Source organism: Anolis carolinensis, chromosome 2 (assembly GCF_035594765.1).
Source record: "Anolis carolinensis isolate JA03-04 chromosome 2, rAnoCar3.1.pri, whole genome shotgun sequence".
Lineage (NCBI taxonomy): Eukaryota > Metazoa > Chordata > Lepidosauria > Squamata > Dactyloidae > Anolis > Anolis carolinensis.
The window spans coordinates 26,978,101-27,003,539 of NC_085842.1; the positions used below are offsets into that span (position 1 = coordinate 26,978,101).

The 25,439-nt window shown below is 43.0% G+C and overlaps 2 protein-coding genes across 2 annotated transcripts; both read left to right on the top strand.

Moving 5' to 3' along the window:
• Positions 1–1,871: 1,871 nt before the first annotated feature.
• On the top strand, positions 1,872–6,599 carry LOC100552956 (uncharacterized). The gene is made up of 3 exons (XM_003229540.4): positions 1,872–2,040; positions 2,703–2,869; positions 5,234–6,599. The coding sequence occupies exons 1-3, from the start codon at positions 1,887–1,889 to the stop codon at positions 6,533–6,535; spliced, it is 1,623 nt and encodes a 540-aa protein (XP_003229588.2). The 5' UTR covers positions 1,872–1,886; the 3' UTR covers positions 6,536–6,599.
• Positions 6,600–10,988: 4,389 nt separating this feature from the next.
• LOC103281871 (uncharacterized) lies at positions 10,989–25,148 on the top strand. Its single transcript, XM_062969506.1, has 4 exons — positions 10,989–11,178; positions 14,642–14,754; positions 20,138–20,304; positions 23,754–25,148. The coding sequence occupies exons 2-4, from the start codon at positions 14,649–14,651 to the stop codon at positions 25,062–25,064; spliced, it is 1,584 nt and encodes a 527-aa protein (XP_062825576.1). The 5' UTR covers positions 10,989–11,178; positions 14,642–14,648; the 3' UTR covers positions 25,065–25,148.
• Positions 25,149–25,439: the final 291 nt, after the last annotated feature.

Here is a 25,439-nt window from a genome sequence, read left to right on the forward strand (position 1 = left end):
CATGCTGGCCACATGACCTAGGAGGTGTCTATGGACAACACTGGCTCTTCGGTTTAGAAATGGAGATGAGCACCAACCCCCAGAGTTGGACACAACTAGATGTAATGTCAGGGGAAACCTTTACCTTTACTTTACACTGCCATGTAATCCAGAATATCAAAGCAGATAATCCACATTATTTGTTTTGGACTGGATTATCTGTGTCTTAATTGCCATGTAATCCAATTAAAGGCAAATAATCTGGATTGTATATAGCTGTGTAGAAAGGGCCTAAGTGATTGGCTAATTTTTATTGTTGTGAACTTTCAAGTCATTTCCGACCTAAGATGACCCTATCATGGAGTTTTCAGTGGTTCCCAAATGCCAGTCCTTCAGACTTCAACTCCCAGAAGCCCCAGCTATCTTGGCCAGCAGTCAGGAATTCTGGGAGCTGGAGTCCAAAGCATCTGGAGGATCAAATTTTGGGAACTACTACACTCGAGGTCTCTGGCAGCTACTTCTAAATGTCTGTCCATAAACTGTAGATCCAAGGATTTGCATAGGATGTTGTCATCGCAGTTAAAACTGAATCATTCTGATATAATTGTGATGTGAGAAATTGGCCTCGGTTTGGTGGTTTCTGGCTGGATTTTCCAACCCAGATGAGTATTGCTTGCAGCTTCGCGTTCACCTAACACCCTGGCATGGTGTCCACCTTGAGATTTAATGGACTGGTGAAGAAATACAAGAGAATGAAGCCACTTTACTGACCAGTCCTGGGGACATCTGCACTATTTATGCACCACTTTAACAGCTAAGACATCTTGTGTTTTATAGTTTTACAAAGTCTTTAGCCTTCTCTGCCAAAGTGGGATGGCACTGCATCAAACTACAACATCTATGATTTCATAGCATTGAGCCATGACAGCTAAAGTGGCGTCAAACTTCATTAATTCTACAGTGTAAATTAGGCATGGGCAAACTCCAGGTGTTTTGGACTCCAACTCCCACAATTCCTAACAGATGGCAGAGTGTTAGGAATTATGGGAGTTTAAGTCCAAAACACCCAGAAGGCCAAAGTTTGCCCATGCCTGGTGTAGATGCACCCCCAATTTAGGCCTTGGTGAAACGGAGGTTAGGAGAACACAATGTTCCAGAACACACACTGTCAGAGTGACTAAAAATAATCTTGAAACTGAAGTGGACATGGGCTGCAAAACTTTCACATTCCAGAATCTTGCCCAGGAAAAAAAATGCATCCTAATCAATGGCCTCCAATGCTTGACTCTTTGTTATGCAGGACTGATGAATTTGGTTGGTTGGGTTTGCTTAGAAGTTGAAGTTTGGGGTTGCTTTTTGGAATAAAGTCATCCCTCTTTTCCTGGGGTTAGGGGCACAGGAGCCTCATCAATGTGAAAAAAATCAAATAAAGACCCAGAAGCTGAAAACTGACCATATAATTGCACGGGCGGGCCTAGCAACTCCTAGAAAGTTGTTCTGTCTAGGAAACTCTAGATCCGGTGCCTTTTCAGTATAGTCAACCTCTGGAGGAAGTTCACTATGAGTAACACTGACACAAGATTCTTAGAGAAAATACATTAATGAAAACTGTGGATAATAAAATCTGCAAAAGTCAAACTTCTAGATGTGGAGGGCTAAATACATTCCACCCCTAGTTTGGATCAGAATGTTGTTTCTTTAGGAGGCATTCTACAACATTGATTTATGATCCAGAATACATCTTGCATTTGTGTGATTAATTAATATACAATATTGGAAGGTGACAGACAGTTCTAAAATATGGGGCTCCAAAGTATCTAATACATTCTGAGGTTCTGGACATTGGAGTGTTCTATTCTTCTACTGTGTTGTCCTATTTTATTTTATTTTTCACATGCAGGACCTTCATGCCTAAGAAAAAGACCGTGGCTTCACTACAAAGTTTGTGCTTGGAGTATGTTGCTGATAACATGGAAGACATCTGGGCCAAGGTTTATAGCGCAGATGACAATCTGGACAGCAACCATTTAAATGACACTGTGGGACCCTTCAGCATATTGGGTAAGAGGCAACAAAAGTAGCAGAAGGAAAGAGTCAAAGGGGATTTCTACTATTGCAACTGAATTGGTGGTGTGGGTGTTAAAAGTCTAGAGTGGATATTATATTTTGTGTATATTTTGCAAAGAGTAAGGCTCTGAAGTATGTACATCTGATGAATGAATGACAGGAAATATATGTTGTGGATACATTGCATAAACAGTAGAATTACTGCAGTTCATGCTCCTTTAACTGCCATGTCTTAATGATAAGGAATCCTGGAAGTTGTAGTTTTACAAGATTTTAGCCTTTTTGGCAGAAGAGTTCCTCACTAAACTACAAATCCCGGGATTCTATAGGAAGCAATCTGGGCAAGATCTGAAGACATCAAGTAGACAATTGGCTATATGGCCATTGACAGTCTGCATCCCTGCATCTCCTTGCAGTCAGTAGAGGCTACACCAGGCATGGCCAAACTTTGGCCCTCCAGGTGTTTTGGACTTCAACTCCCACAATTCCTAAGTGATGTATTGTAGGAATGAATAGAATGTTTTGGTGACCGTCTCTTTTTTTGCTGCATTCACTCACTCTGGTTGGGTGCTTGGCTCCCATCCTCTGAGACTACACCTGATTCCAGAACATGTAGAACCTCTAGTTAACACTTGGGCTATCTTCTTTCCATCCAGTTGGCCCACAGGTCCAGGAGCTCTTCCGCTTAATGAGAAGGAGGGGCCGCCTGACCTCTGCCGTGCTGCACTTGCTCTTGGTGCCACAGCTGACGGAGCTGGACATGAGCTCCTGCCCACAGCAGGTCAGAGGTTCACTCCTCCACTTGATCACAGTGAAATGCAAGGTAAGTTGTATGTGTGACCTGGACTGATGCTTTTGGGGAGATTCTGTCTCCAAATGAAGCTCCCGTTCTGCTTCAACTAGCTTCTTGTTTAGTACTAAATGATTTCCTTTGATCAAAATGGCATAGAATAGTTCACAATGAAAACCAAGAAGTGATAATCACAGTGAAAGAGGAAAGGAGTGTTAGAACTATAGAGCCAACATGGTGAAATAGTTTGAGCATTAAAGACCAGGATTTGAATCCCTGCTCAGTTATGTAAACGCACCCAGGGCTATCAAGTTGGTTTCCATGATGGAGCAGGGATTTCAGTAAGTCACACACTCTTCACCTTAGAAAACCCCATTTTGCCATAAGTCAGAAATGGAAGCCTAAAATAACATCATGGAAATCTTTCTTTTCCTTCTCCCCCACCTGCTGTCTTTGCTTTCAAGTTGTCTGTTGAAGTATGACAACCCCATTCATTTCATGAGGCTTTCTTAGGTAAGCAAGCCTTGTTCTGAAATCATGGTTCCCAACCTTTTTTGACCAGGGACCACTTTGACCAGGGACTGCTCTCAGCATTAATACCAAAAGGGTTACAAATCGGTTTTTGGTCAACTTTAGATTTGGGTTAGTTATTTGAGGTGCTGATTCAGAAAATTGCATCAGATAGACCACATCAGCTCTAGTTTCTGATACAGAACATATGCCACCCAGTAGTCGCTATCTGCTTGCCTACAGAAAACAATATTTAATAATCTAGAGCTGATGTGGTCTATCCAATGCAATTTTCTGAATCAGCACCCTAAATAATCCCAGGAACAGGCCTAAAAATGAAGACACCTAGGTGCCCCTGCTTCCAGGTGCCACATGGAACAGCTCCCCTCAGGTGGATGGAGTAGGAGGAGAAGCAGCAGTCAGGAGGCTTGTTGTTATGCTTTTCATGGGTAGTCGGCCTCTCCCCTCCCAATATCCCTGTATAAATACTGTAAATAAGTAAATAAATTCCCATTGCCTCGTTTCACGAGGGTTTCAGTAGCTCTCGTTGCAATGGTGCAGTAACGGTATGGCTGCAGACCATATTTTAGTTCTTGGGGACCATTGGTGGTCCATGGATCACAGATTGAGAACCATTGCTCTGAAATAAAGTCTTCCAAACTTGATATTCTTTGGCAGTTCCCCCTAGTACAGTGGTTCTCAACCTGTGGGTTCCCAGATATTTTGACCTTCAACTCCCAGAAATCCTATCAGCTGGTAAACTGGCTGGGATTTCTGGGGGTTGTAGGCCAAAACACCTGGGGACCCACAGGTTGAGAACCACTGCCCTAGTAAGATGAGGTATTTTACTCAGTGTCACTGAAGCAAACAATAGCTCCATGCAATCTTAACAACCACTGGCTAAATTGTAGCATGCACTCATACCATTAGATGCATACAGTGCTGTCTGCCATTTGAAGTTACCTTCGGTTCGGAAGGGCTTATGGCTCTCTGTACTTCAAGTTAACTCTGACTCATATTGTCCATATTCTAGTGTTTGTTTGGCAAGAATTTTTCAGAGAAGCTTGCCACTGCCTTATTCTAAGGCTGAAAGAATGTGATCTCAGCCAGTGGGTTTCCATGGCTGAGCATGGATTTAAACTCCTGTCTCCCAAAGTGCTAGTCCAACACTCAAACTATTATACTAGAACTAGCTGTGCCCGGCCATGCATTGCTGTGGCAAAGTCTGGTGGTATGGGAAATAAAGTATTGAGGAATTGGTGGTAGTTAAGGTAAAGGGTAAAGGTTTTCTCCTGACATTAAGTCCAGTTGTGTCCGACTGCACACTGAAGTGGATTATATGGCAGTGTGGAGTCAAGATAATTCAGTGCAAAGCAGATAATATAAGATTATAAATGGGTTATATAGCTGTGTGGAAGGGCCTTGAGTCTACACTGCCATATAATCCAGTTCAAATCAGATAATCTGTATTTGATAGGCAGTGTGGAAGAGGCCTAAGTGAGGCCTAACTCTGCCTGTCCCCTGGACTGAGTGGGTTGCTAGGAGACCAAGTGGGTGGAGCTTAGCCTTTTAACTGGCAGCAATTGGATAAAAACAATTCTTCCTCTCCCTCTAATTAGGACTTTATTTTTCTTTTCTTTTTGTTGTCAGAACGTAGAGGCATGGATGAGGGACTGTGCTGCCAAGTTTAGTGTTTCTGTAATGTGTAGTTTTGTTGTTTTGTCCTAGGCTGAAATTTCATTACCCTTTTATATATATAGATGGCTCTGTGACATAAATGCCTGCTTAGGAGAACAATCTCTGGGTGGTCATGGTGGAAAAGGACTTCCTTTTATGCATGATCATTGAAACAATTTCTCTCCCCTCACCCTTGGTTTTCTGAGACAGAATCTGTCCTCATTAGACCTCCATGGCTGTGATCAGATCCCTGCAGACGCTCTGGTCAACTTGGTGACATCCTTGCCATGTCTCAAAAAACTGTGCCTCTCCCAGACCCAATGTGACACTCAAGTTTTGTCGGCAGTGGGCTCCTGCTGCCCAAAGCTTTGCAAGCTGGACATCAAGGAATGTGTGAAACTGTCTGCAGATTCCCTCTTCTACCTGACCTACAATCCTCTTTCACAGTCTTTCTGCAGCCAGGACTTACAGGTCCTCGAGACTGGTCCACAGGGTCCGGGCATGAACAGGCATGATGTAATCTGGGCCCTGGTCTTTGTGCTATTGGCACTGCCCAGGTTGGAAACATTGTTTCACAATGACATTGCTGAGGCCTTGTGTCTCATATACATGCAGCAGTTTGATGACGCCCAGATTCCTGTTGGATTCCCTGCTCTGCAAGATATGACGTGGGACAAGATGGCCAACTTCCCAAATCAGGAGAACTCCCGAATCATGCTTGGCCTCAAGGAAATATTCCGTGTGGATGACTATTCCTGGCCTATGGCCCAAGCTGTATGCCCACGCTTGGAAAAAGTATCTGTGAATTTCGCAACCAGGGCTGTCTTGGACTTAAATATCTGGTCATGCCGCCATCTTTCCCACTTGACTATAAGCTGCAGAGAAAGGAGGGACATGAGGGAACTTTTGCCTGTGGTGACACACCTAGGATCCCAGCTCCAATCCCTCTCTGTCAATGGCTTCTCCTTCCGAGAAAAGTTCTCTTTCCATGCCTTACTAAGCCATTGCCTGAATCTTCAGAAACTGAGAATTCACTTCCGCTCACCGGTGATGCATGGCCCAGGCACTGACCCAAAGCTTGAGGCTTTGGACTTGGACTTTAGCCTCTCCCCCCACGAATTCCCTTGGCTGCACGACTTTTCTTTGAAGCACTTGGACACCATGATCCCCTTAGCTTCCCAGAATATTGTGCTTTTGAAGGAAAGCCTGCAATACCTCCTGAAACATTCCCCATCCCTGGTGAAATTGCAATTGGCTGGCCTGCCTTTTTCTTTGGATGAGGTCTTTGAGAAGATCCTGGAACCACCTGGTGCTGCCTTGGCATCCCTACAGCAGCTCACGTTGGCAAAAACCAGTGTCTCCCTCGGCACCATTTATAAGCTGCTGTCTTTAGACAATGAGCTGTGCTTTCTTGAATTGTTTTTATGCTCAGGGATCCACTGGAAGGAATATGCCGGGCTTCTCCATATGGTCAGCACTGAGGGCCTGAAACTGGATATTAAGTGGATATGAAAGTAGTGAGAAAACAGCTTGAGTTGTGCCGACTGTGAGTTTTAATAAAGTTTTATTTAGAGAGTGCATATTTTGTCACAGAGATAAGAGTACAGTAAAGGAAATCATTTTAGGGATCTTGAACACTTCCCAATGTTCCCAGTACCTGTCTCTTTCATTCTGTATTACTTTCATCACATTTTACTTGCCATTTCAGTTTGAGAATGCAACCATTTTTACTGATATCCAAGTACAGGAGAGGACAGGCAGTTAGGGGCTGCTTTGCCAGTGTTGAAAAGGAGAATGAAAGGATGTGTTTGGTGCTCCAAACTTCCTAGAAAACAAAGCTTTTTGGTTTTGGAGGGACAAAAGGTAACAACCTTTGCCCAATCCTTGCCCATTTATCTAATCTGGCATTTAAAGACAAGAGGATGGAAAAGCAATCAAGGGACAGAGAAGAAATTTGTCTTATTTTAATGTTTTCAGTTGATAATATGAATACTACATTAAAAGGTAATTTATATTAAGTTGTCTGTTGGAATAAATAAAAACACTTCAGGCTAGGAGAAGTTTCCAAATATTACTTTAATGGAAAAATGAATTGGGGGATGATTCAAGCAGATGATTTTCAAAGTCTTTGTAATTATGTACAACAAAAAATGTGGTTACAGAGACTGAAATACATTATCATATATACTCATGTATAAGTCAGGAACCAGGCCCCCCAGTGGCACAGTGTGTAAAAACGCTGAGCTGCTCAACTTGCGGACCAAAAGGTCACAGGTTCAAATGTGGGGAGCGGAGTGAGCGCCCACTGCTAGCCCCAGCTTCTGCCAACCTAGCAGTTTAAAAACATGCAAATGTGAATAGATGAATAGGTACTGCTCTGGCGGGAAGGTAACACTTCATGCAGTCATGCTGGCCACATGATCTTGGAGGTGTCTATGGACAATGCTGGCTCTTTGACTTAGAAATGGAGATGAGCACCAACCCCCAGAGTTGGAAATGACTAGACTTAATGTCAGGGGAAAATCTTTACCTTTATTATCATGTCTGTTCTTAACCTTCTCTTCTCTGAGCTAAACATACCCTGCTCTTTGTAGGGCTTGGTTTCCAAACCATTTACTCTTTTTTGGTCTCCCTCTAGACACAGTCAAAATTGTGTTGTTGAAGGCTTTCATGGCTGGGATCACAGGGTTGTTGTATGTTTTCTGGGCTGTATGGCCATGTTCCAGAAGTATTCTCTCCTGACGTTTTGCCCACATCTATGGCAGGCATCCTTAGAGGTTGTCTGTCATAGATGTGGGTGAAATGTCTGGAGAGAATACTTCTGGAACATGGCCATACAGCCTGGAAAACATACAACAACCCCACAGTCAAACTTGTCAATACTCTTTTTGAATTAAGGTACGATGAACAGGATACAGTATTCCTGGCAAAGTCTGACCTAAGCAGAATAGATTGGTCTGTTCCCTCAATCAAGACTCCTAGTGAGGTAGCCAAAATCACATTGGCTTTTTTAGCTGCTGCATCACACCCTTGACATGTTCAGCTTGTGGTCTACTAAAATTTCTATATCCCTCTCACATGGACTGATTTCAAGCTAGGTGTCACCCATCCTGTATCTGTGCATACATATTGCTTTTTCTTCCTATCTCTTGAAGGCAAAAAGACCTTGTAAAACTACAGATCCCGAGATTCTGTAGCATTGATCCATGGCAGTTAAAGTGCATTCATTCTACAATGTAGGTGCACCTCATGTGACTATGAATAAGTAAATCTAATGCAGTGGTTCTCAAACTGGGGTCCCCAGATGTTTTTGGCCTACAACTCCCAGAAATCCCAGCCAGTTTACCAGCTGTTAGGATTTCTAGGAGTTGAAGGCAAAAAACATCTGGGAACTCCAGGTTGAGACAACTGATCTAATGCATTCAGCAGACTCAAAAGTAGTTAGGCCACTGTGTCAAATGTATTTGAAATTCTGTTGCTTCTTTTAGGAATAAATAAATCCCCTTTGGCTAGAATGTTGCATTCACTGCATTTATTTTTTAGTTGCCTTGTATTATCCTTCTTTGTGAAGGATATTGTGAACTGTCCCTGTTGCTGTTGCCATCATTGTTTATATAGTTAAGAAATCTTGCCAGGAAACTTCCCATTAAGCGGAAATGTTTGTTTGCAGATTTTAAATTGTAAGCTTTCGGGGACGTGAGAGAGGCCTCCCAGCAAGACGGTAACAAATCCAGGCATCCCCTGAGCAACGTCTCTGTAGACAGCCAATTCTCTCACACCAGGAGTGACTTGCAGTATGATCTCAAGATGCATCTTTCCTTCTCTGTCTAGTGCCCTGTTTGGCCTTCGTCCAGAAAATGGAACAGTAAAGTGAAGAGACAAAGCAGTGTACAAATGAACAAATATAACAATAACAAAGCACACAACATCTAAGAAATACTCATGTTGCTGCTACCATTGGTTGCATTTACACTGCAGTATAAACAGAGTTATGACACCACGTGAGCTGCCATAGCTCAATGTTATGGAATATTGAGAGATGTCCTTTTAAAGGGCCTTTTAGTCTTCTCTGCGAGAGTGCTAGTGCCTCACTGAACTACAACTCCTAGGATTCCGTATGGTTGTGCCATGGCAGTTAGTGGTGTTAAAATGTATTAATTCTAGAATGTAGATCGGTGGTTCTCAACCTGTGAGTGACAATGACTATCAGCCTCCTCCCACCAGACTCAAATCAAGGAAAGGCTTCATGAGAACCACCACTCTTCTTGATGTTCCTCCAGCAGCAGCAAGGGTGTCTCTCTGGGCAGCTAAACCTGGCAATTCCAACTGGATGGCCCCCCAAGAGGGTCTTCCTCCAGGGGCAAACCAAGAATGGGCAACTTGGAAGTCCCTGAACAGACTCAGAAGCGGACTGGGCAGATCTAAAGACAACTTGGCGAGGTGGCACTACCTGGAGGAATCCTCCACCTTGTGTGACTGTGGAGCAGAACAAACAACTCCGCATATGTATGCTTGCCCACAATGTCCTGCCTCATGCACGGAGGAGGAGTTGTTTAAAGCTACGGACAATGCGGTTGCTGTTGCCCGCTTTTGGTCTAAAACTATTTAGTTGTTTGGGATTTCCTCTATTTTTTTCATCATTTTTAAAATGTATCTGTTATGCAATGCTTTTGACACAAAATAAATAAACCTGTGAGTCCCCAGGTGTTTTGCCTTACAACTCCCAGAAATCCCAGACCAGCTGTTAGGATTTCTGGAAGCTGAAGGCCAAAAAACATCTGGGGACCCACAGGTTGAAAACCACTGGTGTAGATGCAACCCTAGATGCCTCACATCCCTGACCCAGTTTAATTCTCAATATTAGTCTCCAGCATTCTCTAGCTCAGGGATGTGGATATCTAGGCGTGCATTGCACTGTAGAATTAATGCAGCTTGATCCCACTTTAACTCCCATGCCTCAATGCCATGGAATAATAGGAGTTGTAGCTTTGCAAGGTCTTTAGCCTTCTCTTTCAAATAAAACGTGTGCCTCACTAAACCACAATTGCCTTGGCTTCCACTGTCTCCCAACAAATGGCCCCTATTGTATGTAATAATAATAATAATGATAATAATAATAAAACTTTATTTATACCACACCACCATCTCCCCAACGGGGACTCGAGCGGCTTACATGGGGCCATGCCCAGAACAATACAATATAACAAAATATAAAACAACACATCATAACACAATTAAACAATACAATATATAATAATATATAGAATACAGCAAATAGACAAGTAAATCAGCCAAGTGTTGTCAAAGGCTTTCATGACCGGAATCACTGGGTTGCTGTGTTTTCCGGGCTGTATGACATTACAGGAAACATTAGTTCCTGGCGTTTCACTCAAGTCTATGGCAGGCATCCTCTGAGGTTGTGAGGCCTGTTGGCAAGTGGGGTTGAACAATCAGGGCCAGCTAATAACTCCCAACAAAGGATTTTCCCAGGCAAGAAGCAGCCAGGCTTTGAAGCTGAAAGGCTATTCAATGCTAATCAAACTGGCTAATTGTAACATTCATACTTGCCTCAAACAGACAAGAATTATTTCTCCCACCCTGGACCTTCCAGATATATAAACCCTTTGCCTCAGAGGTTATGAGGTCTATTGGAAACTAGGCAAGTCTACAGATGTACAAACCCCACTTGCCTAGTTTCCAACAGACCTCACAACCTCTGAGGATGCCTGCCATAGACGTGGGCGAAACGCCAGGAGAGAATGCTTCTGGAACATGGCCATGCAGACTGGAAAACTCACAGCAACCAAGTCAGCCAAGTCTTTGCATACTTTTCCCCACGCACTGAGCCCATTTGAGCCTTTAGGGCTTTTGCGCATGCGCAGATTCAGCTCCTAAGAGGGCCAAGGTGAAATCTGGACCTTCCCAAACGCCCCTCTACCTGCGTTCTGTGGGCGGGGACAATGGAACCCAAACAACCAATCAGAAGAGCCCGGGGGATTTTCTTTTTTTTTCCTGAGCAGGAATCTTCTTCCATTTTCCACGTGGAAAGCAGAGAGTGAAGAGCTTGGGAGGAAGCTGGAGCACCCACGTTGACTTGAGCCTCTTTGTCCCAAGAGAGAAGATTGGGCTTGTGTGTATTGTTCCCTGCAACGTGGGTATGTGTGAGAGATTCTTGTTGTGGACTGCATCTACACTGTAGAAATAGTTCAGTTTGACACCACTTTTAAGTGCCATTCCTCAATGATCTACACAGAATCCATGTTTTAGCTTTCTCTGCCCAAATATACAAACTACAACTCCCAGGTTTCCATTGCATTGAGCCATGGCAGTCCAAAGTGGTGTCAGATGTGTTATTTCTAGTCTAGACCAGTGGTTCTCAGCCTGTGGGTCCCCTGGTGTTTTGGCCTACAACTCCCAGAAATCCCAGCCAGTTGACCAGCTGTTAGGATTTCTGGGAGTTGAAGGCCAAAACATCTGGGGACCCACAGGTTGAGAACCACTGGTCTAGATGGGCTCTTTCCCTTTTACTCTTGAGTAAAGGCTGTGGAGGAGGATGTGTAAGGAGGCCAAAAGGCAGGCATGTCTTGGGATGCGTAGTATTTATTTCCCATGCTTGCCCTGGAGTAGACTTGTATCTTGGAGAACCTGGAGGCATCTACACCAGGCATGGCCAAACTTGGTCTCTCCAGGTGTTTTGGACTTCAACTCCCACCATTCCTAACAGCCTCAGGCCCCTTCCTTTTCCCCCTCAGCCGCTTAAGCGGCTGAGGGGGAAAAGGAAAGGGCCTGAGGCTGTTAGGAATGGTGGGAGTTGAAGTCCAAAACACCTGGAGGGACCAAGTTGGACCATGCCTGATCTACCCTGTAGAATTCATGCAGTTTGACCTTACTTTAACTTCCCTAACTCAAGCCTATGAAGCTTACAAATATTCCATAGCCTTGAGCCAAGTGGTTTTGCCACTTCCTTCCTCTCAAATGCATTGTTGGAAGTCTCCAATCTTAAGTATTAACTCTGCTTAACATCAAAGATCAAACAGAATCAGATGCCTTTAAGGTATTTAGGCCCATCCTTTTGTTTATCCACACACACACAAACCCTATCTCTTCTTCCTTTGGCCAAGGTTTGTTGTTATGTGGCTTCAAGTTATTCCCATTTTCTGGTGACTCACTAATCACAGGGTTTTCTTGGCCATGTTTGTTCAGTGAGAGTTTTCCTTTGTCTCACTTGGTGGCTAAAAGAGCAGGACTTTTCTAAGATTATCCAGTGGGATTATATGGTGGAATGGGGATGTGAACCCACATCTCCAGAGTTGTAGTTCAACTCTCAAACTTCTAAAGGAGTTGCTGTGAGTTTTCTGGGCTGTATGCCATGTTTCAGAAGCATTCTCTCCTGACGTTTCACCCACATCTATGACAGGCATCCTCAGAGGTTGCGAAATATACAGTAGAGTCTCACTTATCCAACATAAACAGGCTGGCAGAACATTGGATAAGCGAATATGTTGGATAATAAGGAAAGGTTAAGGGGAAGCCCATTAGACATCAAATTAGGTTATGATTTTACAAATTGAGCACCAAAACATCATGTTATACAACAAATTTGACAGAAAATGTCATTCAATGCTCAGTAATGCTATGTAGTAATTACTGTATTTACAAATTTAGCACCAAAATATCACGGTGTATTGAAAACATTAACTACAAAAATGTGTTGGATAATCCAGAATGTTGGATAATCAAATGTTGGATAAGTGAGACTCTACTGTATTGGAAACTAAGTAAGAGAGGCTTATATATCTGTGGACTTGACTATTTTCCAACAGAACTCACAACCTCTGAGGATGCCTGTCATAGATGTGGGCGAAACGTCAGGAGAGAATGCTTCTGGAACATGGCCATACAGCTCAGGAAACTCACAGCAACCCAGTGATTTTAGCCATGAAAGCCTTCAACAACATACTAAGGGGATGCTTAGATTGTTTGTTTTTGCATGGCAAAGTGGGACTGGCTTGGATGGCCCTTGTGGTCTCTTTCATCCGGATGATTCTAGTCAGTTTAAAGTTGAAGGCTTGGCCTTGAGCCACCTGATAAATGCAGCCAGAGTCACCAGTCTACCATGATAACAAAGCCCAAGCAGTGGGTCTCTGTGAGTTTTCCGGACTGTATGGCCATGTTCCAGAAGCATTCTATCCTGACCTTTCTACCACATCTATGGCAGGCATCCTCTGAGGTTGTGCAGTCTGTTGGAAAGTAAGCAAGGGAGATTTATATATCTGTGGAAGGTTCAGGGTGGGAGAAAGAACACTTTGTCTGCCTGAGGCAAGTGTGAATGTTGTAATTAATCACCTTGATTAGCATTTAATGGCCTTGCAGCTCAAGACCAGGCTAATTCCTGCCTGGGGGAATCCTTTGTTGGGAGGTGTTAGCTTTCCCTGATTGTTTCTTTTCTGCAATTCTTCTATTTTCTGAGTGTCGTTCTTTATTTACTATCCTGATTTTAGAGCTTTTTAATACCAGTAGCCAGATTTTGTTCATTTTCATGGTTTCCTTCTTTCTGTTAAAAATTTCCACATGCTTGTGGATTTCAGTGGCTTCTCTGTGTAGTCTGACATGGTGGTTGTTAGAATGGTTCATCAAGTGCTCTACTGTGGCTGACTTTTCTGGTTGAATCAGTCTGCAGTCCCTTTCATGTTCCTTGATTTGAGTTTGGTGGTCCCTATGTTGACTTGTCCACAGCTGCATGGTATACAGTAGACTCTTGAAGACAAGAGTTCTTCCTCCCACCCTGAATCTTCCACAGATATATAAATCTCCCTTGCTGAGTTTCCAACAGACCTCAAAACATCTGAGGCTGCCTGCCATAGATGTGGGTGAAACATCAGGAGAGAATGCTTCTGGAACATGGTAATACAGCCCAGAAAACTCACAGTAAACTAATTATTCTGGCCATGAAAGCCTTCGACAACATACAGCCCAAGCATTTTTTTTTCTTGGTGTCTTGGTTTTTAGTCCTGCTCCTGGATTCATTTGGGGGGTTGATTCAGAAAATTGCTTTAGATAGAAAGCATCAGCTCTATCATGTCAGAAACGACTTGAGAACATACTGCAAGTCACTTCTGGTATGAGAAAATTAGGAATTTGCAGAGAGGTTGCCCAGGGGACAGCAATGTGTTACCATCCTGCTGGGAGGCTTCTCTCAACACAAAAGTGACCTCATCACAGCATTTCCTTGTTATGATTTGTTCATAAGAAGCTTGGCATTGCCTTCTTTTGAGGCTGAGAGAATGTGACTTGCCAAATTCCACCCAGTCAGTTTCATGGCTGAGTGGCAATTTGAACCCTTGGTCTTCAGACTCATCATCCGGAGCTTAAACCACCACATTACACTGGTTGCTAGGCTTGTTAGGAGATGGTACCAGTAAGTCCAGCTATAAATGAAAGATGTTTTGTTTAGGAACATGCGAAGAGCAAGCCAAAGTTTGATCTAGCGCAACATTATTTGCATATCATGCCCAGTGAATTGTCTATTGGAAACCCAGGAGCATGACATGAAGGTATCTACAGCAAAATGGTATTTCCAACATTTTCTCTCCTCTATTTCTCTTTCTTGGGGTCTAGGAACTCCATGCCGAAGAGATGGAAAATCCTCCCACTGGAGAAGCTGTGCCTGCAGGAGCTGGCTTGGAGGACAAGTCCTTACTGGATCATAGACTATAAACAGGATGACCTGGGCAAGTACAGTAAGATCTCCATATTCACTGGGGCTATTCTTGATTGGACTGTAGCTATGAGACAATGTGAATATGACCCTTGATGTAAGCCTCTCCGAGCCCCTTTGGGGAGTTGGGGCAGGATACAATTGTGTTCCACTGTTCCTCTGGAGGGGCGGAAGCCATCCTGGGATTCTGGGAGGGTGTCTTCTGAGACAGGGAGAAGGCGGTTTGCAAGGATTCTTGCGAGGATTTTCCCGGCGGAGGTTAGAAGGGAGATACCACGATAGTTCCCGCAGTGTGTTCTGGCCCCTTTCTTGAAAAGGGTGATGATGTTGGCATCCTTGAAGTCTGCTAGGATTTTCTCGGTCATCCACACCTTTTCAATGAGCTGGTGGAGTTGTTGTATCAGCTCAGGTCCACCCTCTTTGAAGATTTCAGCAGGATGGACATGATCTTCACTGCTCAACAGCTGCAAGAAAAATGCAGGGAACAAAACCAACCTCTGTACATGGCATTCATTGACTTTGCAAAGGCATTCGACACAGTGAATCGCAGCGCTCACTGGACCATCCTCCAAAAAATCGGGTGCCCTGACAAATTTGTGAACATCCTGTGGCTCCTCCATGATGACATGAAGGCAACAGTCTTGGACAGCAACGGCTCCCAAAGTGACCCATTTAAGGTGGAATCAGGTGTCAAGCAGGAATGTGTTATTGCCCCTACCTTATTTTCCATCTTCATCGCTATGATACTTCACCTTGTTGATGGGAAGCTTCCCACTGGAGTGAAAATCATCTATCGGACAGATGGCAAGCTATTTAACCTCAGCAGACTGAAAGCCAAAACCAAGGTTACCACAGCATCTGTTCTAGAACTCCAATATGCTGATGGCAACGTAGTCTGTGCTCATTCAGAAGACCTACAAGCCACTCTAAACACCTTCGCAGAAGCATACGAGAAGCTCGGCCTCTCATTGAACATCGAGAAAACCAAAGTGCTCTTCCGACAGGCACCAGCTAATCCCTCTGCAAAGCCAGGAATACAGCTTAATGGTGTCACATTAGAAAATGTTGACCATTTCCGCTACCTTGGCAGCCACCTCTCCACAAAAGTCAACATCGACACTGAAATACAACACCGCCTGAGCTCTGCGAGTGCAGCATTTTTCCGTATGAAGCAGAGAGTGTTTGATGACTGGGACATCCATAGAGATACCAAGGTGCTTGTTTACAAAGCCATTGTCCTCCCAACCCTGCTCTATGCCTGCGAAACGTGGACTGTCTATAGACGTCACACCAAACTCCTGGAGCGTTTCTATCAGCGTTGCCTCAGAAAAATCCTGCAAATCTCTTGGGAAGACAGGCGGACAAATGTCAGCGTGCTGGAAGAAGCAAAGACCACCAGCATTGAAGTGATGCTCCTACACCATCAACTCCGCTGGACTGGCCACGTTGTCCGAATGCCCGATCACCGTCTCCCAAAGCAGCTACTCTACTCTGAACTCAAGAATGGGAAACGGAATGTTGGTGGGCAGGTAAAGAGATTTAAAGATGGGCTCAAAGCCAAACTTAAAAACTCTGGCATAGACACTGAGAACTGGGAAGTCCTGGCCCTTGAGCACTCTAATTGGAGGTCAGCTGTGACCAACAGTGCTGCGGAGTTCAAAGAGGCACGAACGGAGGGCTTAAGGGAGAAACGTGCCAAGAGGAAGGCGCGTCAAGCTAACCCCGACTGGGACCGCCTTCCACCTGGAAACCGATGTCCTCACTGCGGGAGAATATGCGGGTCAAGAATAGGTCTCTTCAGCCACCTAAGAACCCACCCTCAAGACACCAAGGATGGAAGACAATCGTCCTCAAGCTACGAGGGATTGCCTAAGTACAATTGTGTTGTCAAAGTCTTTTCATGGCCGGGATCACAGGGTTGTTGTGTGTGTTTCCGGGCTGTATGGCCATGTTCCAGAAGTATTCTCTCCGGACGTTTCACCCACATCTATGGCAGGCATCCTCATACCTCACAACCTCTGAGGATGCCTACCATAAATGTGGGTGAAACGTCAGGAGAGAATACTTCTGGAACATGGCCATAAAGCCTGTAAAACACACAACTCAGGGTACAATTATTATAAGTATGATACAGCAACCAAGATCGATATGCTGGGTTTCATTTCACAAAATCAGAAGTCAAACACTTCCCAAGTGTATTTTCGGATGATGCACGCAGATCCCAGTAGGGTGGCCTTTTGCAGTTGGCAGATCATAATTTTGTCAATGTCTATTGTTTCCCAATGCCGGCTGAGATCTTTTGGCACGGCACCCAGTGTGCCGATCACCACCGGGACCACCTGCACTGGTTTCTGCCAGAGTCTTTGAAGTTCAATCTTGAGCTCCTGATAGCGGCTGAATTTTTCCGGTTTTTTGTCAATGCGACTGTCACCTGGGATGGCAACATCAATGATCCAAACCTTTTTCTTTTCCACAACTGTGATAGCTGGTGTGTTGTGTTCCAAAACTTTGTCAGTCTGGATTCGGAAGTCCCACAGTATCATCTTATTATTATTATTATTATTATTATTATTATTAGTATTATTATTATTAGTATTATTATTATTATTACCAAATGCCGCTGAATTACTTCACTTCCAGTGTTAGCATACCAAATAAGTGCATTAGAGGACCCAGATATTCCTCTCTAGGATTTTGCAAGGTCCTTCACTTCACCTCCAAGGGAAGTATACCATGGAATCGCCTGGAGGTCCTAGAGAGACTATTCGTAAGGAGACTATCATGCACATGTAAGCAGGCATGCATAAGTGAAACTATGGATGTGGTTCCCATGTTTATGGGTAGTGTTCCTTTACCACTCTTTCTACACTGTGGAGTCCTGGTGAAAGGCACATGGAAAATAGTTTTTTCTGCCCCTTTGATAGGCAACAGAGCTGAGTGGTCTTCACATCTGGGAAGGCTAATTTATTAAAGAATATTACCTATGTGCAGCTAGGTCATTTTGAGAAATCTGCATATTAAAAAACATGCAAAGCAGTGTTTTTAATATCCAGTGGGAGAAATATAACTCACCAACTAGATTCTTAATGCCCGATACCTTCAAATTCTGATTCCACCACCCTTCCCACCTGTTCTGACCCTATGTATATTGCCTCTATGCTTCCTCCTTTGGCCCTGTTTTTTATGGGAAATATCTTTGTTGGGGATATGAGAAAAAGAGGAAAGTGGAGAGATCTTTCCTCCCTCTGTTTCTTGCTTGCTTCTGTCTAAAGAAGTTTCATAAGTGAGTTTGGTGTGTAAAGGGTGGTGAAAGGGAGCACACCTTCTCTTTCCTATTTCCTTGGTCTCCATCATTGTTTTTATTTTTCCCAGTAGGGAATGACCAGAGAACATAGTTCCATACCTCAAGCAACCTTTGGTAATTGTTATTCTCTGCACAAAGGAAGAGAATGCAACAGGATTTCCCTCCCAACCCTAGTTTCCCCAAAGCTGTCAGTTCTGACTCATTATTACTGTTGTAGATATATAATGCTGTGCTGGTTCAAGGAGTCTGGAGAATGGGGTTTGATTCCATGCTCACCCATGGAAATCTACTATGTGACCTTGGACACGTTTCATTCTTTCCGCCTCAGAGGAAGGCAAAGGCAAATACTCTCTGAACAAATCTTGCCAAGAAAATCCTGTGATAGGTTCACCTGAGGGTGACCTTAAGTTGGAAGGCACAAACAAATGTATGCATCCATATATGTATATGTGTGTGTGTGTGTGTACAGTAGAGTCTCACTAATCCAAGCCTCACTTATCCAAGCCTCTGGATAATCCAAGCCATTTTTGTAGTCAATGTTTTCAATATATCGTGATATTTTGGTGCTAAATTCGTAAATACAGTAATTACTACATGACATTACTGCGTATTGAACTACTTTTTCTGTCAAATTTGTTGTATAACATGAAGTTTTGGTGCTTAATTTGTAAAATCATAACCTAATTGGATGTTTAATAGACTTTTCCTTAATCCCTCCTTATCATCCAAGTTATTCGCTTATCCAAGCTTCTGCCGGCCCGTTTAGCTTGGATAAGTGAGACTCTACTGTATATAGATATATAGATAGATAGATAGATATGTTCCATTATATATAATGATGTACAATGGAAAAATAAAATATCATTTTGTGGATTTAAAAATATATTTTAAAGCTGTGGATGGTTGACTCCCATGAACATGGAGGATCAACTGTATGTATGCATGCACGCACTCACGCATGCATATATATCCTACATTTTCCCCAGACTCAGGATTCCAGACAACTTAAAAAACTGCAAATAGATTATGGTAAAAAAAAATGGTGTTGTAGTTATAGCAGTGTTCTTAACTCGAGCACCTACCTTGTGGTTTGGACCTCCTTAACTCCCATGAATCATAGTGGACAAGAATACTGAGAATACATTTCTAAGAATTGTTTAAAATGTCATTTAAGAAATAGTTACCTTTGGAACAATGTATACTGAAATAAGTTATGTATGGCAAAAATAGTTAATTGTTATGATGTATCAAAAATAAATAAATAAATAAAAATGTTAATAATAATAATACTAATAAAAAAGACAAGAATACTGAGGAGACCAATTCAGTGTATCTGGAACGCATGATTTTGATTAAAGATAGATTACTGTTAGATTAGTTCTTGAAAAATGTGGATGCAAATGGAGATGTGATCCGTGTTTTGCAGGCTAGCATAATTCAATATGATCATTGTGAGGATAAAGTGATAATGTGGAGTGAGGATTTGGGAGAACCATGTATGCCAATTGGAGCTCCATGGAGGAAAGGCAGGTTATAAAGATACTGATTGGAAGAAATTGTCCTAATGACTCCTCAGATCCCCAGCCCCCCCCCCCATACATCCTAGATTGCCTTTTCTCAACAGAAGTGTCAACTTATATTTACCCTCTGCCTTCATTGAATACCAAATTGGGGTTTGAAAGCTTCACAGTGAAAAAAAATGATAGGAAGAAAATCAGCTCATTGAAAGTGTTGTATGTTGTATTAGAGGAGTCTTAGAGCAAATCAAACCTGAATTATCATTAGTAAAGCCAAAATGACTAAGCTGAGACTATTGTACCTTGGATATGCCATTAAATAATATTTCTCATTATTAAAAACAATGCTTGGGAAACTGAAAGGTGGTAGGGCAGAAGGAAGACCACATTACAGATGCTTAAATACAATCAATAATTCCATGGCCTTGAGTCTGAGCAGGTTGATAGCAGGGTAAACTGGAGATCTCTCATTCATTGTGTTGGCTTAAGTCAAAGATGTCTTTAATGGGGTAAACAATATCAAAAACAATAGCAAAAATTACGTTAATAAATAGGATATTTGTTTCCTTCCACAGCTTTCTTCCATGTCCAGGATCTAATCTGTTTACTGGGGCAGAACAAGAATTTCATCCCTCCAATGTTGCATTTGCTCCTTGTGCCTCAACTGAGAGACATCAATCTGTCAACTTGCCAAAATATCGTCACTAGGAGTATCGCCTTGACAATGAGGGTGCAATGCAGGGTAAGCAGAGGGGAGAAATGATCAAAGTGGATAGGGATTTCTTGGAAATAATAACATAATGTGTGGAACTGAAGAAGTGGACAAGGAGACGCTAATACAGGTTGAGCATCCCTTTCCTGGAATCTGAAATACTCCGAAATCATTTACACCATGACTGCGAAAGTGATAGCTTTCACTTGGTGCAATGCATACAAATTTTGTTTCATGCACAAAATTTGGAATACAGTGGAACCACTACAAGTGTCCCTACATACATACTTTTTGATTTGCGAGCCATTCCTCATCCGGGACTTTTGTTTTAACTTACGAGCACCACTCTAAAATGAGCAGCCCGGGGACGCACTCACGGCAGAGGGAGGGCTCACACAAGAGCACAGGCAGGGCTTCGGGGAGCAGCCTCTGAGCCTTGTGTGCCTCCCTGCCTCGTGCTTGTGCACTCATGGCAGAGGGAGCACTGAAGTTCATGAGGTCCCTGGTTGGGTCAAGTATGCAGCTCTGGTAGTTTGAATGAGTAAGAAAGTCGGGCAGAAAGTGAAGAGATTCCAGGTTTAGCACCAGGTGCTGAGGCAGGTTGGAAAGTGCACTCACCCTGGCTCTGAAGTTCTCCTGATTCCTGCTTTGTTCCTTAGAGGAAGAGAAGCAGGAGGTGGCCATGGAGGTGGGATTGTGGGCAGTGCTGGAGGCAGTGAAAACAGGGCACGAGAGCCAGCCAGCCAGTGTTTATGTTCCATCCTCCCCTGCCCAAACTCAAAAAGCATGCTGCAGGGAAAAGGGGCATGGAGTGAAGGAAGGAGGGAGGTTGTTCTTGTCCAGACAGTGCAAGTAGAAGTCACCGTCGGGAGAGGCTGTGGGGGTGGGGTTGAGGGTGGCGCTGGGGGCTTGGGTCTAGGGCCTGCTTCCAGCGGTGGTTGAGGCAGCAGCATTGCTGCTGCTGCTGTTAGTGATAGCTGGGGATTGGCAGATGAGACATTGAAGACAGGGCACAAGGGCCGGCCAGCCAAAAATCGGTGTGGTTTTGGGGGGCCTGGAATGGATTAATAGCATTTCAATTGGAAAAATTGATTTGAAATAAGAGCAATTTGAGTTAAGATCAGAACTTCATCACAGAACAAATTTAACTCATAAGCAGAGGTTCCACTGCATTTTGTATAAAATTACCTGCAGGCTATGCATATAAACTGTACTGTATATGAAACATAAATAAATTTCATATTTTTTTAAATAATAATAATAATAATACTTTATTCTTATATCCCACCCAATCTCCCCAAGGGGACTCGGGGCAGCTTACAAAGGGACCATGCCCAAACAATATAAAAATGCAATAGTAAAAACAAATCCAAACACAGCAATAAATACATCGAGGAAAAGCATATAACAACAACCATTTAAAAACAATTAAAACATGTTCAATGCCCTGGAGCAGTATAGGGTTCTATGTCCAAGATATCACATTATGTATGTATACATAAATTCAGTTACTCCAAAATCTGGGGGAAAACCAGACACTTCTGCTTGCAAGCATTTTAGATAAGGAATATTCAGCCTTCATTATAATCTGAGATCATCCACTGAAACAGACTGGTGAAAGATTTAGGCTGGATAAGAGGAAGACCTTTTGTCAGATGATGCATAACAAAGCAGTGTACTTACACAAGATGTAGTGACTGCCAACATAAATGTTTTTGAAAGGAGAGTAGACAAAAGGATGAGGCTCAGTACCTGGTGAGAGATTTTTCCCAGTACTAAAGCATATATGTCTCATAATACAGTTAGATGGGGAATGTAGAATAAAGAGAGACCTCATGATCCACTGTTGGGTAATTTAAGCAGATCAAGGATTGAGAATGACATAGAAATAGGTTTGGAAGGGTGCTTTCTATAGCTAAAGGAGCATAGTGTTACTTTTCTTGCCAAACAGCCAATAGCTGTATGGCCTCTTAAAGGATGATTACATGTGACCTGAGCATATATCACAAGTGTTGTTCTTACCTGGATGCACGGAATGTGAAATTGATTCTTAATTCACAAAGGCTAATTTTATGAAAAGAGAGCCAGAATGGTGTAGTGAAGTCGCATCCAACCTTTGGACCTCCAGGTGTTTGAGACTTCGACTCCCAGAAGCCCTAGCTAGCGTGTCCAATGCTCAGGAATTCTGGGAGCTGAAGTCCAAAACACCTGGAGGTCCAGTGGTTGAAGACCACTGATGTAGTTGGCTTGAAATTTTCTGTTCAACCATGGAAACATACTCGTTGATTTTGGAAAGCTTACAAGCAGGATATGAAAACTATCTACCTCTCCTATCACTCCAGGAGCTATGAGAGCCACTTCAAGTTGTTTAATGATTTGTTAATTTCACCTTTTAAGAGTGTCTTAAAACATTGTGTTGGACTAGGACTCTGGAGAACAGGGTTTGAATCACTGCTTGGCCCTGGAAACCCTCTAGATGACCTTTGGAGAGTCCCACTCTCAGCCTCAGAGGAGGAGGGCAAAGGCAACCTCCTCTGAATAAACTTTATCAAGAAAGCCTCATGAGATGTTTGCCTTAGGGTCAGAACAGACTTTAAAGCACATAGCAAAAGTAATAATAATAATAATAATATAAAACTGTATTTATACCCCACTTCATCTCCCGAAGGACTCAGGGCGGCTTACACTAGGACAAACCCAAAACAGTATTACATCAATAAAAACAGTAACACAATAAAATCACAGTATAATAACACATCTTACAAAAGTTAAAATAACTTAAAACATAGACAGTAATCCCAATCAATAATAATATAATAATAATAAAAACTTTATTTTTATACCCCGCCCCATCTCCCTGGAGGGACTCGGAGCGGCTAACATAGGGCCATGCCCGACATAAAAATACAATCACAGCAATAAAACAGTAAAACATTTTTCACATCAATAAGACATATATATATAATCAAGCACCATAGGACATGGGCTATTTTAAGGGGAAATGGAAACTAGGGATGGGAGCAACTAAAGGTAATGAAAGTGCATGGAATGGCCAAGGCCTAGGTAAAGCGCATGGACAATTAATTATCAGTTATGAGAAGGCACCTGTGACATCCCATGACAAATCTGTGAGTCTACAAGATGCCAAAGGATTCTTCTTTGTTAGATACTGCCTTCCTATTGTGCCTCACAGGTTTGTTTGTTTGTTTGTTTTTTTAATTATGGAGGTATGGAGAGAAACTTGGGGCTAGGAACTGTTGTCTCAAATTCTTACCTTTTCCTAAAGAGCAAAAGACATCATTCTGGGGACAGAAATAAATGCAGGGCAAGAATTTGGTGAAAACTATAAGGAATTGTGAGGGTCTATTTGTGCCCTTTGCATGGCCATATGTGTGGGGTTAAGACGCATCCATGAATAGCATAAGCTAAAAATAGATTTTACCTTTGCTGACCTGTACTCTTTCTGGTCCCTGGGGCAGAATCTGTTGTCACTAAATCTCCATGGCTGCAAGCAACTTCCTGCAGATGCTCTGGCTCGCCTGGTGGAAAGTTTGCCACGACTCATCAGACTAGACCTTTCAAAGACCCTATGTGACACGCAAGTGTTATCCGCCATAGGCTCTTCTTGTAGACAGCTCCGTGAACTGAACCTCTCCCAGTGCAGGACCTTGTCTTTGACATCCCTCCTCTACTTGGCTTATGACCCCCGCCGGAGATTGTTTGGCTGCCAGTCATTGCAGAAACTCTGCATTTTTGGGCTAAAGGCTCCCAAAGGCCACTTATGGGCTCTCCTCTTTGTGCTGATGGCATTGCCCAGGCTCATGTTTTTGTTGAACAGTTCCATCTCAAGTGTGTTGCATCTGATCTACAAGCAGCAGTTCGACCATTCCCGGTTGCCTCCTGGATTTCCCTCTCTAGCAGAACTATTCCAACACAGAATGAAAGCCCGCAGAGAAGAGGACATCTCCAGACTTACTCTGCTCCTCAGGGAAATAATTGTGGTGCGTGAATCTGTCTTGTCTGTAATCAACATAATGTGCCCCTATATGGAAAAAGCGACGGTCTTTCTAGACGACCGACCTCTCTTGGCCTACAGCTTCCTCTCTTGGCGCCACCTCACACACTTGACCATCATCTGTGACAAACACAGAAATCTGAGTGACCTTTTGCCAATGATGGCAAGCCTTGGGGCTCAGCTTCATGGCCTCATAATCCGTCACTTCTTCTTGGCTGAAGAGTCCTCTTTCCATGTTCTGCTGAGCTATTGCACAAACCTCCAGGAATTTGAAGGTTTATTCCTCCCTCCCAGGACATCTGTCTGTGGCCGACAGGAAGACATTGACACCTTGGACTGGGATTTCAGCCTACCCTGCTTTGAATTTCCTCAGCTTTCTTTGTTTACCCTGGAGTACCCTGATGCAGAGATTCCCTTGCCTTTCCGTCATGCCATGGTGCTGAGACAAAGCCTTGTAAATGTGCTAAAAGAGTCTCCTGGTCTGAAATACCTGACACTGCGCCGGCTGCCTTTTTCCCTGGACAGGGTGTTTGAGAGGGTGCTGAAATCTCCGAGCACAGCTTTGAGGCACATTGATGAGCTGGTGTTCTCTCAAATCAGGGTTTCTGTGCAGGTTGTTAACCTGATTTTGTCCTCTGAGAATGAACTGAGCTACTTGTGTCTGCTGAAATGCCCAGGTATTAGTGAAACAGACTATAATGAGTTCACCAGGAAAGTCGACACGGAGGGTTTTGATGTGGAGATTATGTGGAAATCAAGTTATACCTCAGAATGAAAAGTATTTGTAACTATGTTTTTTTCTGTACCTGTTTAAATAATAAAAAAACCATATTTCTGTTGTGGTTTCCTAAAGGCAGAAGAGGGTCCTGAAGTTTGTGGCTCTGTTTTTACTGTAACATTATATTCACAATTTTTCTTGTGTAGAACGGAAGCTTCTGTCTTGGGAGAAGCGTTGATTTGCTTTCAATCATGTACATGTTGTAAATATATCAACTTGTATGATTTTATATAAGTAAGAGTGCATCTGCATGGTAGAATAGTTTTTATCATCATCATCATCATCATTTAATTATTTATTAATTGCCCTCCATCCAAGATGCTCTAGGCGATTTACAAGATAAAGTTGTAAAGGATAAAAATACATACATAC